At 42.3% G+C, this 19,538-nt stretch overlaps 1 protein-coding gene across 1 annotated transcript in view; it reads left to right on the forward strand.

The window, feature by feature from the left end:
* Window positions 1–19,538, forward strand: part of tnr (tenascin R (restrictin, janusin)) — a gene marked incomplete at its 5' end in the record, with an annotated part of 203,904 nt that overhangs the window by 133,852 nt on the left and 50,514 nt on the right. The window contains 9 exons of the mRNA XM_080439872.1: window positions 1,799–1,949; window positions 6,968–7,146; window positions 7,726–7,816; window positions 8,505–8,587; window positions 9,776–9,878; window positions 11,221–11,310; window positions 11,814–11,947; window positions 12,290–12,419; window positions 15,087–15,353. Coding sequence (XP_080295998.1) covers window positions 1,799–1,949; window positions 6,968–7,146; window positions 7,726–7,816; window positions 8,505–8,587; window positions 9,776–9,878; window positions 11,221–11,310; window positions 11,814–11,947; window positions 12,290–12,419; window positions 15,087–15,353 — 1,228 coding nt within the window. The remainder of the gene's footprint in view (window positions 1–1,798; window positions 1,950–6,967; window positions 7,147–7,725; window positions 7,817–8,504; window positions 8,588–9,775; window positions 9,879–11,220; window positions 11,311–11,813; window positions 11,948–12,289; window positions 12,420–15,086; window positions 15,354–19,538) is intronic.

Consider the following 19,538-nt stretch of genomic DNA (forward strand, 5'->3'; position numbering starts at 1 on the left):
AATGCAAAGTTATAATTTTAAAAACGGCGGAAATTAACTTGGGTTCAGGGGTCACAGCTGAAATGTGCTGCATATTCACCAAGCTAAAAGGGAGTGAATTACAGCTTATATTATTTGACCATATTATGTGATGTCTGGCATCCCTATTTTGGACATATTATTATGGGGGAAATTGTTCAACAGTTTTAATTGTACGGTGAAGTATGAATTGGAATGGATTTGGTTAAAATTAAAGAGTTGTTCCTTCCCTTACGGGTCGATGTTTACACTCTCAGAGCAAACCTGTTCGCCTGAGGTGGAATATTCATTTTTGGCTTGTGAATGTGAACAAAATAATGGTAAATGTTCTGTATTCACAATGAACATCTTTCCCAGACCTGCATACGTCAGTGAAGTGTAAGACTCTATTTAGCCTTTTGCCATGGTTATTCACAATAAAGAGATTAATTTAAACTGTACTAATCAATGCACTACCAATGGGCCACCTATTAAGAGTATTAGACAATGTCCCAGGATGTTGATTCATAATATTCCAAAATAACCACAGAGAGAGAGAGTGAGAGAAAGATGGAGGGGGTTGTATAGAGAGATTTGCTTAAGCCTAATAATATCCAATAATAAACAAATATGGAATAAAAAAAAAATATGCTAGAATTTAAAAAACGGAGCAGCACAATAATTATGCTGCTCCACCACTGCATTTTGAGCAACTACAGTAGTTCTAGTCAATAATTATTATTGACTACAACTACTGTATTTGCTCACACAGCATGGAGGACAGGAATTACCATGACAAAAAAGTGCAGACACATCAGCAACTGTATAAATATATGCAGTAGCCGGAGGCAGGCTGGACTCCGAATCTAAGGATACGATGCAGATACGAGGCTAGATGATGTGGCTCCTTGTGAATGCAGTTAATCTACAGCGAGCAGTCGATAAAATATGCAATACAATGAGCAGATGTGTTCCCCTCCACTACAGAAGCAAACAAGGTAACTCTGCTGTTTAAAGAGCCTGTAAACAGGAAGTACCCTGACCCAGTTTGAGTAGACTTACAATTATGTATTCAATTTTTTTTTTGTCAGACCACAGAATAATATGTTTTAAACCACCCAGCCAAATTAGAATGATTAAAAAAAACATTGTTAAGTTATAAAAACTGGTTTCAAAGTCATGAAAAATAAACTGTAGTTCTTTAATTTGCCTATGACTGTGGGGGGGGGGGTCCACTGAAGGCAGTGGAATCATTGTTTTAGTCAAAAGATGGTGGTGCACTCTAGGGTATAGCATGACACACTGGTCAAAAGATGGTGGTGCACTCTAGGGTAAAGCAATTGAATCGAACAGTTTCATTTGAGAGGGAGAGGGCAAGGCTCTTCTTCAGCAACGCCTTGCTTCACAATCATACAGACACACACTCACATTAAAACCCATGGGAACTGTCCAGGCCAGTATAACCCCAGTCTGTTACTGTTGGCCACTGAGTAGCTCCACTGGAGCAGTTTGGGTTTCAGTGCCTTGCTCAAGGGCACTTCAACAGTGGGTGAGTGTTGGTCCTTCACTTCCCTTCCCAGATCTTTTCTGCCGGTCCTGGGAATCAACCTCTCAGCCTCTCAGCCACAAGCATGCTACCCTAACCTTTTTGCGCCCACTGCCCCAAACTATGTTATGATCCTGGACAACCAAGGCCATGTCAGGAACACCGGCAATCATTTTAGTTAGGAAACTTGCATCTCCTCTCATCTTATTAACTTCTTATCTCTGTTATTTTATGTATTTTGCTGTCTTTTTCCAGGACAACGATGGAGGGATGACAGCTCAGCTACCCAGCACCATCACCTCTTTCCTGCAGACAGGTCTGAGGCCAGGGGAGGAATACACAGTGAACCTGGTGGCTCTGAGAGACCAGGGCCGCAGCCAGCCGGTCACTGCTACTGTCACCACACGTACGTACCGGAACCATCATGACAAATGATTTCATTCACCAGCAGAATTATGTATAACAATGGTTCTCAAAGTGTGATGTGGGGGTCCTTGATGGGGTTCCAGGGGGTATGCGGCAAAATTATTTAATATAGCATCAAAATCAGTATCTTGATTGATTAATTGACTACTTAATTAGTCAGAAATGTAAACAGCACGTGGTACAGTAAGACATTAATGCTGAAAGGATAACACCAAAAAGTCCTGGGGACTTGTTTCCATTGTGGTCCATTGTTTCCATTGTGATCTGATATACTATGTAAAACATTCAAAATAGTTGATGCTTGCCGGCTCCCTGTAGCGTGCAAATTAAATTTCCATTTGTGCACCCTGAGGGTTAAATGAAAATGTTCTGGATTATACAGCCAAGTACAACTCAGTGGTCTATATTAGGAGCTTAATTGCTTTATTGTCATCTTCCCTCATACTTGACACAAAATCTACAGGTTAATTAAATAATTATGATAAAGAATATTATCGCCACGTACCCACAAATAGCCCCATCTTACTTATACAATGGGGGATAATAGCTAGTTGCGAGCTGCTTTATATACAGTAGTAGCATGAGAACAAATAATGTCATTTTAACGTTAATTTAAAGTTTAGTGTTTAATTGAAATGATTTCACAATGTGATAGGTTAAATGCTATTACTCACGTGCAGGCATGCACACACACATACACATACATACACGTACTGTACATATAACACATGCGTGCATCTGCATGCAAGCACACGTGCAAAACATGCAAAACCTAAGTCCAAACAGTCTGACGATATATATTACAAGCACAGGCTTAGTGTACCTCATGCTGTCTTCAGACATGCAAATCCTCTCTCTAGGCACACACACACACACGCACACACTCACAGTCTCGCACCTAGAGACCTAGAGAGTAATGGGGGATGTCACCTTGACAAATTGTGCGGTCTTCCACCAATTATGTCCTTAATGTAAACCCTCGCCAAGGTATACCACCCCCCACCCCCGCCCCGCCAAGCCGACTGACACGTCTTAGACAAGCAGAGTACAGCCAATTCAAAACTCCTCTGTAACAATTCAAACGGCGCCATCCGCAGTCAAAACACCATCAATTTCCTGTCAGGTCTTTACGTCCCGCCTGTCGCTTGTAATTAAGTAGGTATTTATAATTCATAAGCTCCTCTCATTAATTTTTCACGTCGGTCTACCGCGGGACACCTTATTGGATGGAAACGAAGGGGGGGGGGGGGGGGGGGGGGGAGAAGCGCAGACACATTTGAAGTTGCTAAATTATTCATGAGAGCAAAGATTTATCCTTCCTCAGAGATAACGGGGGAGAGGAGGAGGAGGAGGAGGAGTGGAGGGGAAATGCAGAGGGAGAGAAGAAGGGAAAAAAACGTCTGGTGTGGGAATGGGTTCTTAGCAACCACCGTCTCTTCTTAGGGCTGTTTTGTAGAACGAGGCCCAGGGGGGCATTTTCAAATACCTCAGGGGCCCATAGTAGCGCCCGAGGCAGACCTGCAATATGTCAAGATTCAAGATTCTTTATTGTTACATCCCATTATATATACTGTAAGGATAAGAGAGTAACGTTTTCATGTTCTGGCTTCTCAACATTGCAGCTACAAGGAAAAAATATTGTAAAATATTGTACCATAAAATAATGGTGAATGCAATGCTAAGAACGAAAAGGAAACATAGGGACGGCATAGATCATAATTATATTAATTGTAACTCTTGATATCTCTTCCTGGACAACCGGTTTAGTGTTGCAGCAAGTGACAACTTTTCTAAAACAACAGCAGCAACAACAACAACAAACCCTTCGCCAACCAGGCTGGAATGTGAAAAATCAGGCGGATCGGACGGATCCGTCTTGATCACTAAAGAGATCATTTGTACTGATTTGCGTGATGTTTGGACAACATTTGTAGGAGTAATATTTAAAAAATAATATAATCTGCCTCCTGGTGGCGCTATGGGCCACTCCTGCAAACTTTAGATGTCAATATTAGCCAATGAGGATGGAATATGAAAAATCTAACAGATCCGTCTTGATCACATGACTATAGAGATCATGTGTACCGATTTGCGTGAAATTTGGATAAAATCTGAAGGAGTAATATAAAAAAAATAGTTTTATATAAGTCGGCCTCCTGGTGGCGCTATAAATGCCAGATGTGAAAAATGCAGGGCAAAGGTTTTTCTTTGGCCTCTAGGGAGTGCGCAAACAAAGTTTTACACAGATTGGTGCTGTTATAGGTAAAAACACGAATCGGCCTGTTATAGCGCCACCATGAGGCTGATTAGAAAAATGTCAAGTGGCATTTACTTCTCTGCCTAGTGAGAATCTGCGTGCAAAATGTCACGGAAATTGCATGCTGTGTTCATGATTTGAGGCATTTTGTTCAAAACGGAGCCTGCAAACTTTAGAAGCCATTTTTAGCCAATCAGGATGGAATATGAAAAATCTGAAATACCCGTTTCGTTTGATGACTATAGAGATACTGTGTACCGAATCGTGTGACGTTTGGACAAAATCTATAGGAGTACTGTCAAAAAATGTGTTTTGCAAAAAGCGGCCTCCTGGTGGCGCCATAACAGGCCCATGTGAAAAAATGGCATCCAGGGAGTGTGTTTGCACAGTTTCGCTGTGATCAAGCCAACGGAGCCAGAGATTAGCTGATCACAGACGGACGGACAGACAGACAAACGGACAGACGGACGGAAGGACGGACAGGGTGCAAAACATACTCTCTCGCCATGCCTTACGGCCTGGCGGAGACAATTAACAAAAGACGGATGTCAATTACAATTTTTTTTTCGTGAAGCCATGCTTCTTTTTGCTTCAAACTTCAAACTCAAAGCTGTGAACAAATTTAAGTGTTTAGCAGCCTCATCCCATAAGCCCTGAGCTGAACTTTGTGGATGTGTTTTGCTCGTCACGCCCGGCGCGTTCTTTGCTCTCCACACCTAATGCAATAAGTGTCTGGCTGTGCAGCAATCACCATGGAGACAATTTAATTATGCGGTATGTGTTGGTACCTTGCTTGGGTAAAGCCTGATCATGTCATGTCGGTTTTACATGGCCAGAGAACAAGAGAACAACATGTACAGACAATATAAATTTCAGGCCACAAGTTTGAGGGACTTTTGATTTCCCAGTTTGTGACCTAAAAGAAACTCTTCCATGAGTCATTTTCAGTCCTAACCAGAAGAATGAATGACATTAATTATTCATTCTTATTGTCTATGGTTTATGTTGTCTTTCCATTTTGCCATATCATAGTAGTATTCAACTTACTTAAGGCTTAAGGAAAACAAATAAATAAATAAATAAAAGTCTAAAGCCCAGCTCACTTTTGGCTCAGGAACGCCCCTCCTAACTATCGGGAGGGGCGTTCCCGGTTTGAGCCTGATTGGGAACGATTATCTGTCAGGATGATCCAGTGAGCCAAGCTTTGGAGGGACAGTAAAGCCCAGCTCACACTTCAGGAGTTCTAAAATATTAAACTATTTGGAAATCTGGTCGCATCACACACAGCTGGATAAAGATTCTCTTCTCTCTAATCGGATAGATAGACCTTTATTGATCCCCTGGAGGAAATTCAGTTGCCAGAGGCAAACAATTCAGTTGCCAGAGGCAAAGCAGATTGTAAATCAAGGAGCGGGTTAAACTTAAATGTGGAAAACGAACGGTTGTGATATGTCTGGGAAAGACACGTTATATAGACAGTCCTGTTCTTGCCACATATCGACAAGCCTCAGCTGCACCATTGGTCGTTTCGACCTGTCATCGTGTCAAAAGTCCTCTCACTCACTTCATGTCTGTCTCTGTGTAGACTTGTCAGTCGCATTCCACTACTGCCATCCCACTCGGACAATAGTGATGTAATCATCCACATATAAAACATATTTTAAAATGATCAGGGCAGCCCCGATTTGTCTGTGAGCAAATCGGTAGTGGTGTGAGCTGGGCAACTTGTTGTCTGTGCTAAATGTCACCTCTAAAGGCAATCTTTGTTCATTATCTCTTCAGTGTGTTTTTGTTTGACCTTCTGACAGTCTGAATGTGATTATCTCCATCTGAATTGGAAGATTTTATTTATTTATTTATTTTGACATCATAATTCCTCAAAAAATTACTTTAAAGCACTACAAGTAGCAACATACAGCATGACACAACCCCCATACCAGTGATATTAACTAATTAACTACTTAAACCCTACATATACACTAAATATCTGCGCCAAAAATATTGACACAATGAGAGCTTGTACTGCAGATCTGCTATTTTCAACAAATGTTCGCCCCAGAATCTATATGCAAGGGTTCAGTGGACTTAATACAGATTACTCACACTTTTAAACGGCAACCTGTCTGACAGACAGTGTTATAGTACACAGTAAAATCTTCAATGTAACTGTGAGATAAATTAACACTTTTATGGTTCTATTTGTACATATACTCTTAGAGTTCAATTAACACTTTGCAGACTTTGCAGTGTAGTTGCTGAGAAGGTGACTGTACTAATGGCCCATCTTGTCAATAGTGATTAAGCAGATGTGATTACTAGCAATGTACGCAGATTTGGTTAAATAGGCACAAAGCAATATTCTTGTGTACAGGCTATGTTTTATTAGTTTAAATGGGTGCTTCGGATTCCATTTGTGGCGGGTGATGTGGCATCACATTCAATAAACAGCCGGTCATTGGTTATTTGCGTTCCACTTCACAGTGAGAGAAGGAATTATTGCACACTTTGCCATCTCAGCCTCTCAGTCTATTGATAACCACTCGTTACATTCTCTACTGTAGCAGTTTAAATACCAGAGTTGTACCAGAGATAATTTGTGTCTCCTTTTAAAAGTGAAAGTGACATGGTAGCAAGGACAGAGCTTTTTATTCGAATTATTATATGAACATATAAATTGGACCTGTCCTTTCTTTCTTTCTTTCTTCTCTCTCCTTCCTTCCTTCCTTCCTTTATCTATCCAGTAATTGACGGGCCCACCCAGCTGATAGTGAGGGATGTGTCTGACACAGTGGCGTTTGTGGAGTGGACTCCTCCCAAGGCTAAGATCGATCAGATAATCCTCCGCTACGCCCTGGTGGGAGGGGACGGGCCTCGCACCACCTTTCGTCTGCAGCCGACGCTCAGCCAATACTCACTTCAGGTGGGGTGAAGGGCTGTGTGTGTGTGTGTGTGTGTGTGTGTGTGTGTGTGTGTGTGTGTGTGTGTGTGTGTGTGTGTGTGTGTGTGTGTGTGTGTGTGTGTGTGTGTGTGTGTGTGTGTGTGTGTGTGTGTGTGTGTTCTTATGTATGTATGTATGTATGTTATGAGTCTGTCGATTTCTTAGGCTGTGTTCACACTGGCACCCGAAATCGGCCTATCCATCAGATTGTTTTAAAACATTTTTATCAAGTCTGAACTGCAAACAAAAAATGTGTAGTAAACTGTTTTTTTGCAAACTAGATTTGAATCACATTCAAGCCTTGTTCATAAAACTGCATAAAACCAATCTGACCTTGGGCCTTATATAACCACTTAAACCCCATATGGTCCCTCAGAGCTCTATGCTAGTGTATTTTTTGTTTTCGCTCCACGTTAAATAGCTTCACAGAAAATAGCAGATCCGCAAGCTTGTACTGTAGATCAGCTATTTTCTGCTAAGGTTTTCCTTCAGAATATGGATCCTGGGGTTTAAGTGGTTAAGAACCCATGTGAACAGATAAAAAGCTCTTCTCTCCTGCAGGTCCTACGGCCTGGCTCTCGGTACGAGGTGTCAGTGAGCGGCGTGAGGAAAGGAAACGAGAGCGGATCCGTCTCCACCGAGTTCTCTACCGGTGAGGCCCGGCAGAAAGCGGACGGCGTGCTGGTCGTGTGTGCTTTTGTGTGCATGCACAATCTGTGTTAGCATCTCTACTCTGGGGCTAACATTTGACGAAAATAGACGATCTATAATCGGCTATTTTCCGATCTTCAATTGATCTACAATCAGCTATATTCTGTGAAGATATTTAGTGTAAAAAACAGGGACCTACAGTTGTATAGAGCCCTTGGGAACACGGTCAACTAGCGTTTAAGTTGTTTATCAGCATATTGCTTGAAATCAAATGTGTTCAGAAAGATTGTGCTGCAGTATGTACAAATTCTATTGTTTTACTTGATGTAGTGAGAAAAGTATGTGTTATGCATGGTGATATGCAAAATGAAGTTTGACTTACAGTAACTGATGATTTGCCAACACAGTAAATGTATCCTTAGTTTGATTAAACATGTTTGTATTGTAAACCTAGCCATTTTGCATGCAGGGTATTGAGTTTTACAATGATATCTAGAGTATGTATTGTGTAAAATCTGCTAATAATGACAGATCAGAATGTTCAAGCTGATGGTATTAATCCATGTCACCTAGTTATTAACAATGACTAACCATTATGTTATGTTTAAACTGCTGATGTTGCACAGTACGCCATTTCTGAGAATTGGTCTCAGTGTCCCGAACATTGTCAGTTTTATCGTTCTTCTCAGAGATCGATGCCCCCAAGAACCCACGGCTGGTATCTAAGACGTCCACCTCCCTGGAGCTGGAGTGGGACAACAGTGAGGCTGAGGTACTTACAGCTGGATCAGATCGGATTTTCATTTGAATCCTCCGCTATTTTGTTTTATTCTGTGGCACATAAAGGGCTTTGGTTTAACCACTCTGGACAATACACAACACTTACAACCATAGAGCAAAGCACAGGAGAATCGGTGTAGGCTTTAGAATATTTTTTATATACAGTATGATCAATGTACGGTTTATTATAAGTTAATATACAGAAGGATCAGTATAGGGTTTAGTATAATTAATTATGCAGGAGGATCAATATGGGCTTTAGCATAATGTATTATGCTGGAGGATCAATATGGGCTTTAGCATAATTAATTATGCAGGAGGATCAATATGGGGTTTTGCATAACTTCATATACAGGAGGATCAGTATAGGGTTTAGCATAACATAATATACATATGATCTTAACGTGTAAATTGCATCCTTCTGCTGTGCAAATAACTTTATAAACAGACTTAAAAAGGCCTATTTGCTAAGTATGTAACAATATGCTGCTCTACAATCTTCTAAATTGAGTGTTTTTCTTTAACTTTTATCTTAAAATCTTAACATCTCCAGATGTTTTATTTTTTTATTCTATATATGGAACTGTATCGTTTGGACAGTGGATGATTTAAGCAATTAAGACCGGGAAAGCATCTGTGTCATTTTAGATTTCTTTGGCTGTTCAAAAATAGCAGATATACAAGCTCACAGAGTGCCGCGCTACGAGCTTGTAGATCTGCAATTTTTTGTAAAATCTTAAAAATGTGTGCAAATCTTTGAATATATACATATATATATATTTTAAGCGAACATTTGTAACTCAAATCTTTGCTTCTGGGGGGTCCCTGGAACAAAATATTTTTTTGATGGGGGTCCGTGGCCAAATACATATCATTTTGGGTGGTCCTTGACATGAAAAAGTTTGAGCACCACTGATATAGCAACAAACGTTTTTTCAAAAAACTGTTAGGACTTCGAAGACATTTGTAGATGCGTTCCCGGATTGAATGGGTTAATGAGCCTGAAGACAATGTTAAGTGGATGCCATATCTTCATTAGTTACTGTCACTGTGTGGTTTACCTCCATTACAATGTCACATGCTGGTAGGCTCTATGCCAAGCCCAACACACACTAAGTGTGTGTTGTACTAGCATACACCTGCAATGTAAATGTTGAAATGTGAAATGTTTTAATCACAGGTGGAAGGCTACCAGGTGGTGTACAGCACTTTATCAGGAGACCAGTATGACAAAGTCATCGTGCCGCGCAACGAGGGACTCACGACTAAGACCACGCTCACAGGTTAGGACGAGGGGGAGAGAGATGTTGCTGTGTGTGCATGTGTCCCTTATATAATTCCCTTTGAATTCATTCATTTATTCATTGTTATATGCAAACTAAATCATTTTTGTTTTCCCCTCACGATCAAAAATGTGATCTTATATTAGACTTATATATAGTCTTAATTGACACAATAGATCATTCATTCATTCAATGAGCGGTCACTCATTTCTTTGAGAGAATGTTCTTTTAAATAAATAAACAATTTTGATTTCTGATCTTTGATGATTCAAATTTATCGTGAATTTGTCCTCTGTCATATACTGGAATCAATTCACTTTTTGCCAAACTGCATATCTGGTACCACTCAAACCCTCTACAATTGGTTAAACTTGTAAATAAACACGCTTGATGCACTCTTTTTTTTTATACCAAAAGCTTTTCCAAAAATAGCTCACGCTTGTAGATCTGCTATTTTTGGCAAACGTCCGCAGTGGTTAACAAGAGTGGCATTTCAGGAGTTTTAAGCATGTTTTGGTTATCGCGGTAATATCGAAAATCACAATCGTGACATGACACATGACATCGTCCCCTCACCTCCACTGAAGCGCTGGGCTTTCTGCACGACCCTCCGCAGTGCTTTGCGGTTGTTGTGGGCAGCACAGTTCCCATAGGAACGGCAGAATAGTTTGTTTGTCTCGCGGGCATATTGAATAGCTGACAGACAGGTCGTGTGGATCAGAATGTTTTATGAAAGGCCACTGTGGTGAAAGGCCGTGGCTGGCATGAGAGGAGAGAGAGGATGAGCAACTCTGAGTCTCCTACTGGGCAATGACAAGCAATACTCTCTGTCTGTCTGTCTGTCTGTCTGTCTGTCTGTCTGTCTGTCTGTCTGTCTGTCTGTCTGTCTGTCTGTCTGTCTGTCTGTCTGTCTGTCTGTCTGTCTGTCTGTCGGTCGTTTGGGGATTTCACCTTTGCAGCATTGATTTTTGACACTAATTAGGTGTTAGAGGAAGATCTCTGCTAACCAGGGGATCAGCAAGAGATTTTCCAAAAATATTGATTTACACAGTATTTGGCCTGGCTTCATTAATAATGTATTCATTTAATTGGGCTTTTATGAAAAATTCCATCTAACTGGTGTGTGGGTGTGTGGGGGCAGGCAGAATGTGAGACAGAGACAGGACAGAGAGAGGACACACACACACGCGCACACACACACACACACACACACACACACACACACACACACACACACACACACACACACACACACACACACACACACACACACACACACACACACACACACATTGTTATTTTTAATTAATTTGAATTCTCTCTCTCTCTCTCTCTCTCTCAGACCTGCTACCAGGAACAGAGTATGGTATTGGCATCTCGGCCATGAAAGGAGCCAACCAGAGTACGCCAGCAACAATGAACGCCAGAACAGGCAAGTGTTCATGTTAAGGAACCACTGATCTACTACAATAGCCTCTGATTGGATCACAGAAAAGCACTACTGGAAATCATGTAATCATCACAGGCCAATTGGCCATGTTTTGATTCTAGTTGATTGATTCATTGTGGATGTGGGTCAGTGCCAGTCCTGTTCAACCTGTTAACCACTTAAGCCTTATTTTATACTTCATTGTACAACGTGTCACAATACTAAAAAAGAGCTTGTTTTCTTCACTTGTAGTGAGCTTCAGAATGATACAATAAAAAATAACATATTTATTTTGCTCAGGTCCTCATGCTCTCTACTAGACATAGAAATTAATTCTACAGTACATATTTTCACAATGGAGGATGTGCTTGGAATAACCACAATAAAATGACCAGAATAAATAAATTCAAATGCAATAGAAACAGCTAAATGAAAACCCAAAGACAGATTATAAATATACTACGTCTCAGATTGAAGTTTTTACTGAAGTTGTTCCTGTGTACCAGGTCTGGATGTGCCCATGGGCCTGACAGTATCAGCCTCTACAGACAACACCATCACACTGCAGTGGGGGGAGGTCCAGGGGCCTATCGACCACTACAGAGTCACATACACATCCTCCTCTGGTGCCACCACAGAGGTAAAGGGATGGATGGATGGATGGGTGGTTGAAAATGGGGCGTGAGGGTGGAAGGAAGGGATTGAGGGATAGAATAGATTGCCATATTAGCTCAATATATGCTGTAATTCATTTCACTGACACTGGCAGTGTTTGGTGGTATTTTACACTGGGCCCACCTAATACTTCAGGTGTCATGATGGTAATGTGCTCTTGGGGATATGAAGCTCTTCAGGCAAATGCTCCACCAAAATAACGGTTTATTGGGGATGTCTAGTAATTGTATTTTTGAGACAAACTGAACTCAGCCAAGGCCGTCATCTGCGCTGCAGTAAAAGCTAAACAAACATTGCCCTGTTCCAGATGACAGTAGCCAAAGACGTGACCACCACCACACTGACAGACCTGGATCCTGGGACAGAGTACACCATCACCGTAGCAGCACGCAGAGGAAGGCAACAGAGCACTACAGCTACCATAGATGCCTTCACAGGTATGGCTATGAACCCAGACTGAACATTTTGAATTGAATTAATTAACTTGATAAAGTTAACTAAATTATACTGTATACTAATATTTACAATTTTGTAATAATAATAATAATACACTTTATAAAACTTATAAAAATAAAACTACTACTAGTGTTTTACATAAAACTGAATAAAATCAGCCACAGAATAGAAACACTATGATGCGTAAATGAATGAGTGAGAAATAAACTCATTAATCCTGGGCTCCTCAGGCAGGTCATTCCAGACCAGCTGTAATAAAGTGTATGGTAGTCATGGAGTCCTTCACCTCTGCCTTATCCATTATATCAGGAGATACAGTACAATAGTGTTACCAATCAAGCATTATTTTCAAGCGTGATACAAATCATTGCGTCTCGCCTTGTTCTTCGCCATGCTGGCTGGGGTGTATCAAGGACACAACATATGGCCTCAAAATTACCTAATGCCATCATCAGATAAGAATGAAACAGAATCCAGTCACAGCTGTTTACTCTGTGTTGAAAAATGGGCCTGCTCGGGTAACTGGCGTTGAAAAAACTTCTAAAGGAGTTCAGTGACAGCGGCGTCTAATGAACCCAATGTTGTGTAGCCTACAGTATGATGAAGAACTAGTGTGTGCTGGCGGGAAAAGGTAAGTAAAACTGAAGGAAAATGGCAGCGTGGAAAGGCTTTGATGAAGCAATTAGCATACATTATTCATGGTGCTTAATGAGCTTGCTACAAGTGTTCTCTAATTGCACCTCCATTTTGCATCCATCATCTATGGCAAGTAGGGGAACAACGAATATATATTACTCTTTCTTCGAATCGCTCCCTTTCTCTTTCTCTCTCTCTCTCTCTGAAAACATTGAACACAAACGTGGGGTCTCTTTTCCTGCCACGCGTACCTATTTGTCGATTTGGAGGACATATCTCTCTGTCAACCTATATTCAATGGCACAGCCATTCTCGATTTTTGCCCATGAGGGAATTTCTTAGTGATTTTCACAAGTGCCAAGAGTGGCGGCCGCGTGACAGACGCACGCTTGCCTGCCATCAAATCTGTCACTCTTTCAACGCCCATCTCCCTTCGTTTCAGTGTTCTTGTGCTCTTGTTGTCGTTTACTATCACGCCGGTCGTCGTTCTCGTGGCCGTCAATGTTATCGTCAAGCGTCATCCCATTGTTTGTTGTTATCCTCTTTCTCTCCTTTATTAACACCGCTCACCTTGTAGTATCTGAGGAAGGGAGATAGGGATGGAGATAGAGGACCAGCAGACAAGAGTTCCCGTGGCAGAATGACAGACTGAGAGAATTATAGGGGAACAATTAATCACCTGTCAACTTGCTGTTTACTTCTCATCCTTGGCTCTTCCCCTGCCATACTGGCAGCATCTGTCAGAATGGCACTCAGGTGAAGTCCTCATCCGGAAGGGATGTGAGATCAGCCTCCTTTCACGAACTCTGAACCTCAACCAATGACTGATAGAAATCCCATACCGCCGCAGGAACCACCCCCCGTTTGCCTGCGTTTCTGTCTGCGTCCGTCATTCTATTGTCCTACTGTACATCGCAGCACTGTATACAGTAGTGTCGATAATTCATTCAGGCTCATCTGTCATTCTGTCATCGAGCTGTCATCTGTCACACTGGTACTGTCTTGCTTAACCTTTTTGTTCCAGATCTTGATCAAATAACATTTGGAAATGTTTTTCACAGTAATGGCCTGTTCGGAATAGCACAGGCATAGGGTGTATTATATAGAATGTGAGGATTTTAAGGCAATTATAAAAAGGTAGTTGGACATATTATAATATTCTGTTTGTAAGATTCATAGGCAGGTTATAATGAATTAAAACAAAAATGTTTTAATAATGTCTAATTGTCCATTGATCAACTCTAAACTATTCATCCTCCCTTAATTAACTCATTAATTCATGCATTTAGCCATTCATGTGTACTTTGTCACAAACGAGTGACAAATGACAAAAGTACGGTGTTCTCGCCAACATCACAGGTGTGCGGACCCAAAACTCAAGCCAGCAGCACATTGGATCAATCACCTTGGGAACTTCACCCCAGTTGTGATGTGCTATTTCCATACTTCCGGACCCGCGCTCCAAGCCTCCCCTCGGTCGCAGTGAATTCATTAACTTCAGCCACCATCTGTATCTGCTGGCAACCGTTTGCACATCTGTGCTGTGATCTGCAGGAATGTGCCTGTGATAGTGATAGCATGGTGGCTCACCGGCTCACCCGGTCCCACCTCCTGCAATGCATTGCTATCATCTTTATCTCCATTTGCTGTCAGCTCACAGCTTGCCTGTTTTGGTCACGATAAACATCATGACCGCAGTATAGCAGCACTGGTAACTGCAGCATCATGTACTGTAAACACTTCTTATCATTATGATCATCAATGTGTTCGTCTTCATCATGGCCATCACCATCTTAAGCCTCTACGTTGTCATCATCATCATCATCATCATCATCATCATCATCTCATGTGAGGCAGCTCCATCAATATAATGGTCAACATAATGTCTATATTATCTCCTGATGCCGTTCATGGATCCATCCTTCATTAGTCTTCCCATCTCTCACCTCCATGACAGCTGTGCTTCGTCCGCTTGCCCTTTGACGATTACCTTTGACCCGCCTTCCCTTCAGGAATCAGGCCCGTGACCCACCTCTACCTGTCGGAGGTGACTTCGGACTCCGTGGCGGTGGCGTGGAGCGCCCCGGCGCCGCCGGCCGACCTGTTCATCCTCAGCTACAGCTCGGCAGACGGAACCGACACGTCCAAGGTCACCCTGGACGGCTATAAGACCCGCTCGCTGGTACAGGGGCTGCTGCCGTCCACTGAGTACACCGTCAGTCTCATCACCATACAGGGGGACATAACCTCTGAGCCTGTCACAGCATCGCTCACTACAGGTTAGTCGGCTATAGGGGAGACTGTGGCTCTTGTTTATTTGGAATGGTATTTATTTATTGTTTGTTTGTCTTGGTCTCAGGTCGAGACAACAGGCTTTTCCAGTACAGTGAGATCAAACACTGACCTTTATCTGGTATTTTACCTCGGCAACAAAACATAACAGACCACCAAGCGCACATAATGCATTCTGAGTGGCCGACAAGTGTGTGTGTGTGTGTGTGTGTACTATACAATTTACTTCTAATTCATGGAAGTAGTTTGGTTCGTAATTAGCGATATTTACTGTAGCATTGAATGAATAAATAACTTTATAAAAAAATGTAAGATTATGTCATTCTTTTTCAATGATGGAAAGATAGCCATCGTAAGTAATGCACTTTGAGCAAGTCAGTTATGAGGAACATAACCACACACCCGTGCAGTAATTTTTTTATAACTGAATTGCTCACAGTGTATTATAGAGGAACATTACTGGTCAGTAATAGCTCGCCATTTCTTCAAGATTCATTTGTTGCCATTGTTCTATATAATGTCCCCTCAGGGATCAATAAAGTGAATCCAATCTTATCTAATTCTATAACATGGCGTGCACATGACATCCTCATTATTGCCTTCCAATACAGCACTATGCCCGAATAGCCTACTGTATTGCTCATTGCTCATTGTCTGTGTCTGTTGCTTGATGACTGGGAAGCTACAATTTGGGTGCAAATGGTGGCTAATGATGAGTGATGGAGTGGGATACTGTGAACCGGGGTCAAGTGGGGACAACCACACGTCACAGAGCACCGCTGATTAATGACACAGCATTGCTTGGTTGTTTACCTTGACCGCGAGGACGCTAGCCAGGCTAGGCTCTGTTGGATGATGTCAGCGAAACCTGCTGACAGAATGCATCCACTAATGAAGGGAGGGAGTAGCTGTAGGAAACAAGGGAGCGAGGAAAGGGAGGAAGAGGAAACAAAGGCACACAGTCTTGCCAGCGTACATTGTCGTGTAGGAAAGTCAATCCATTTGAGCTTCGCCGTTTGGTGTTTGACTCAGAACAGAAGCTGCGTTCGGCAGCCGTCCATCAGCTCTGTCCATTAGGTTGTAGGCCAAGTTATACTTCATGGAACAACCGCATTTACTCCACGAAAATCTGTTCCTTTCGTAGAGCAAAATGGCCACGTGACAAAGTGTAAATTATGCTTCATGTCCCTATTTGTATTTAATGCCCCTCTGTTCCAAATGTTGTTTGCTCTCTCTTTTTTCTTCTTTTATGCATTGCCTTTCTCCTGCCTCCTTCCTTTTCCCCCTCTCTCTCTTTGATTAAGAGCTTTACCACCGCAGCAATGCTCTCTCTCTCTCTCTCTCTCTCTCTCTCTCTCTCTCTCTCTCTCTCTCTCTCTCTCTCTCTCTCTCTCTCTCTCTCTATCTATCTCTCTCTCTCTCTCTCTGGCTTTTTCTCTGGCTTTTTCTCTCCTTAATGTGTTGGTGTGGGTGTGTTAAATCTGTTCTTAATTGCCTTGGTGTGTAACAAGAAATGTGGATGTTAGAAACACTTGTCTCGACGCTGAACCTAAGCATGGATCTAGCTGTGCACGTCTGTGCCGAGCGAGCATGGGGAGAGAGAGGGAAAGGGGGAGAGAGAGAGAGAGAGAGATGGGTGGATTGGGGATGGAGAGAAGTAAGTGATATTAAGTGTGAGTCTGTGCCAGGAACACCTGTGTGCTGTTATCTGATTACTGTGCCAGTATCGTATGATCCCCTAGTCTCTCTCTCTCTCTCTCTCTCTCTCTCTCTCTCTCTCTCTCTCTACCCCCACCCCCCACATACGCACACACGCAGTCTCTCTCTCGCTTGCTCTCTCTCTCTCTCTCGCTCTCTCTCTCTTGCTCTCTCTTTCACCTACACAAATCACGATAAGCGGAATTGAAATTGGATGGGGATTTAGAGACAGATGTACAGTACAGTATTCATTGCAACTGTTTTCTGACAGTGGTGATTTTGGAGTCATACTGCATCATAGACCCAAGGAGCTGATGTGAGACTGGCCTCAGGTGATGTGAGGAGGAGGGCTGCTTGCTTTGATTGTAAACACAGAACCGAGCCTAGAATGACTGAGCTCTGCGGTTGGAATGGCTTCATAGCTGGTTCAGGCTTCATTCACACCTGGGCTAAATAGTAAGCATATAATGTTTAAATGGTGTTACAGTAGTTGAGTCAGCTGTATTTTCGGGACAGTGACAGTCTGCAAGAAATGGTTAGGGTTTTAGTATATAGCTACAGTGTTTTTGTCACTGACAATCTATTTCATGTTATCGGAGTTGACCCGATACAGCAAACTACACCCATTTGATACTACGGTACGAATCGGTTTTAACAATACAAATACATTAAATAGAATAACTTAACAGCTCTGGTTTCAACACAGTTCTTTTTTTATATTTAAATGTTTCCTTTTCCGTCAACACAGTTCTTTGTGCTTAGTTTGGGGGGAGTTTAAAGGAAAGGTCAGCTGTGAATAGATCTAATAAGGTAGGTTTGACAGCAGCTTGAGGCATGTATATACCTATGCATTTATTGTTCCTATAGACTTGTCATAGAGGAAGGCCTAGAGGTATATAGGCCAGTAATTGATGGTTTGATCCCCGGCACCGACAGGAAGGTGCATGCCAGTTGTGTGCTGGTGACTGAGTGTAGCTGGTGTTACATAAACGGTGCCCGTCAACTCTGCCTAATATAAGTGCTCTGGAGCAAGGTACTGAGCCCCCTAACTGGTCCAGGGGCAATGCACTGCAGGTCACACTGTGCTCTCACCTCTCTGATGTGTGGGTTAACTGTGTGTAACTAGGAGGGATATGTGAATAGACACATTGCAATTGCCTTGTGTACATTGACAATAAAGTAATCTTCTAATCCTCTAATCTAATAGACCAGGCCTCTAATTTGCGGGTGGTACCAATGAGGATTCTAGGCAACACAATTGATGGGTTTGGATCGATGCAGGAGCTACCTGGCTAAGATGCTGGGCCTGATGAAAAGGGACAATTTACAGTTATAATTTAGTCATTTAGTAAATGCGTGTATACAGAACGACTTAAGTGCTAGAGCAGAGTAAATGGTGTGACCCCTAATAAAGAAATAGTGCAAATGGTCACTTAAGTAAAATAATTGAGTGTTTCAAATAAACTACGTGGGATAGGCTGCACAAGTAACCAAAATATATCTGCATATAGTGCATAGTAAAAGCATCTATCAAAAGGTGACAAGACGTTGCCGCTGTTACAAAAATGCTGTCTCTGCTATATGTAAAGTGTCTTGAGACAACCTGTTGTGATTTGGCACTACAATAAAATTCAATTGAATTGAAGGGATACAAAGAAAGAGGTGTGCTAGGGGCTGAGGTGGAGTCTGAAGAGGTGAGTTTTCAGAGTGTGGTGGAAAATGGGGAGTGAGCCTGCAGTCCTGAGTCCTGACTGAGGGGCGAGGTCATTCCACAGCTTGGGAGCCAGGAGGGAGAAGATTAGGACTGTTGGCAAGGGTGTTTTAGGTGAAGGGATGAGCAGACCTCCTGTGTTAGCTAATCTAAGTGAATGAGAAGGTGGATCATGGCCTGAAGCTAAGATGGTGCCATGGCCATTGATTGCCTTGTGTTTTGGATTGTGTGCGGGCAGCAACCAGAAGACAGTGAAGGGAATGCAAAAGCGGGAACATTTTGGGAGATTGAAAACCAGTTATGCTGTGGCACTCTGGATCAGTTGGAGGGGTTTGAGCGAGCATGCCGGCAGACCAATGAGGAGGGAGTTGCAATAGTCAAGACTGGACATGACTGAGACTTCGATAAGGAGCTGGGCATAGACTACTTGGTGAGGAAGAGTCTGATCGTCTGGATGTTGTACAGTGTAAACATACAGGAACAAGTGATCGCTGAAGTGTAGGCCTTGAAATACAGCAGACAGCTGACAGCCAATCACAAGAACACTGGCTGTTATTGCATTCTATTTCACCATTTTATTTTCCATGCGCTCCATCCAGTCAACGTGCGTTCTCCAAATGAAGAAGACAAGGGACGTAGTTTGTGCGCTGGGAGGATACGGCTACCATTAACCAAACTTGTCACATTGTCAGCATATTACTGACACACCCACATCAGGAACGGCGCATCTACGGCAACGGTTTACACTCACAATACTCAACAC

The sequence above is a fragment of the Gymnoscopelus braueri genome, assembly GCF_963280865.1.
Source record: "Gymnoscopelus braueri genome assembly, chromosome: 10".
Taxonomy (NCBI): Eukaryota; Metazoa; Chordata; class Actinopteri; order Myctophiformes; family Myctophidae; genus Gymnoscopelus; species Gymnoscopelus braueri.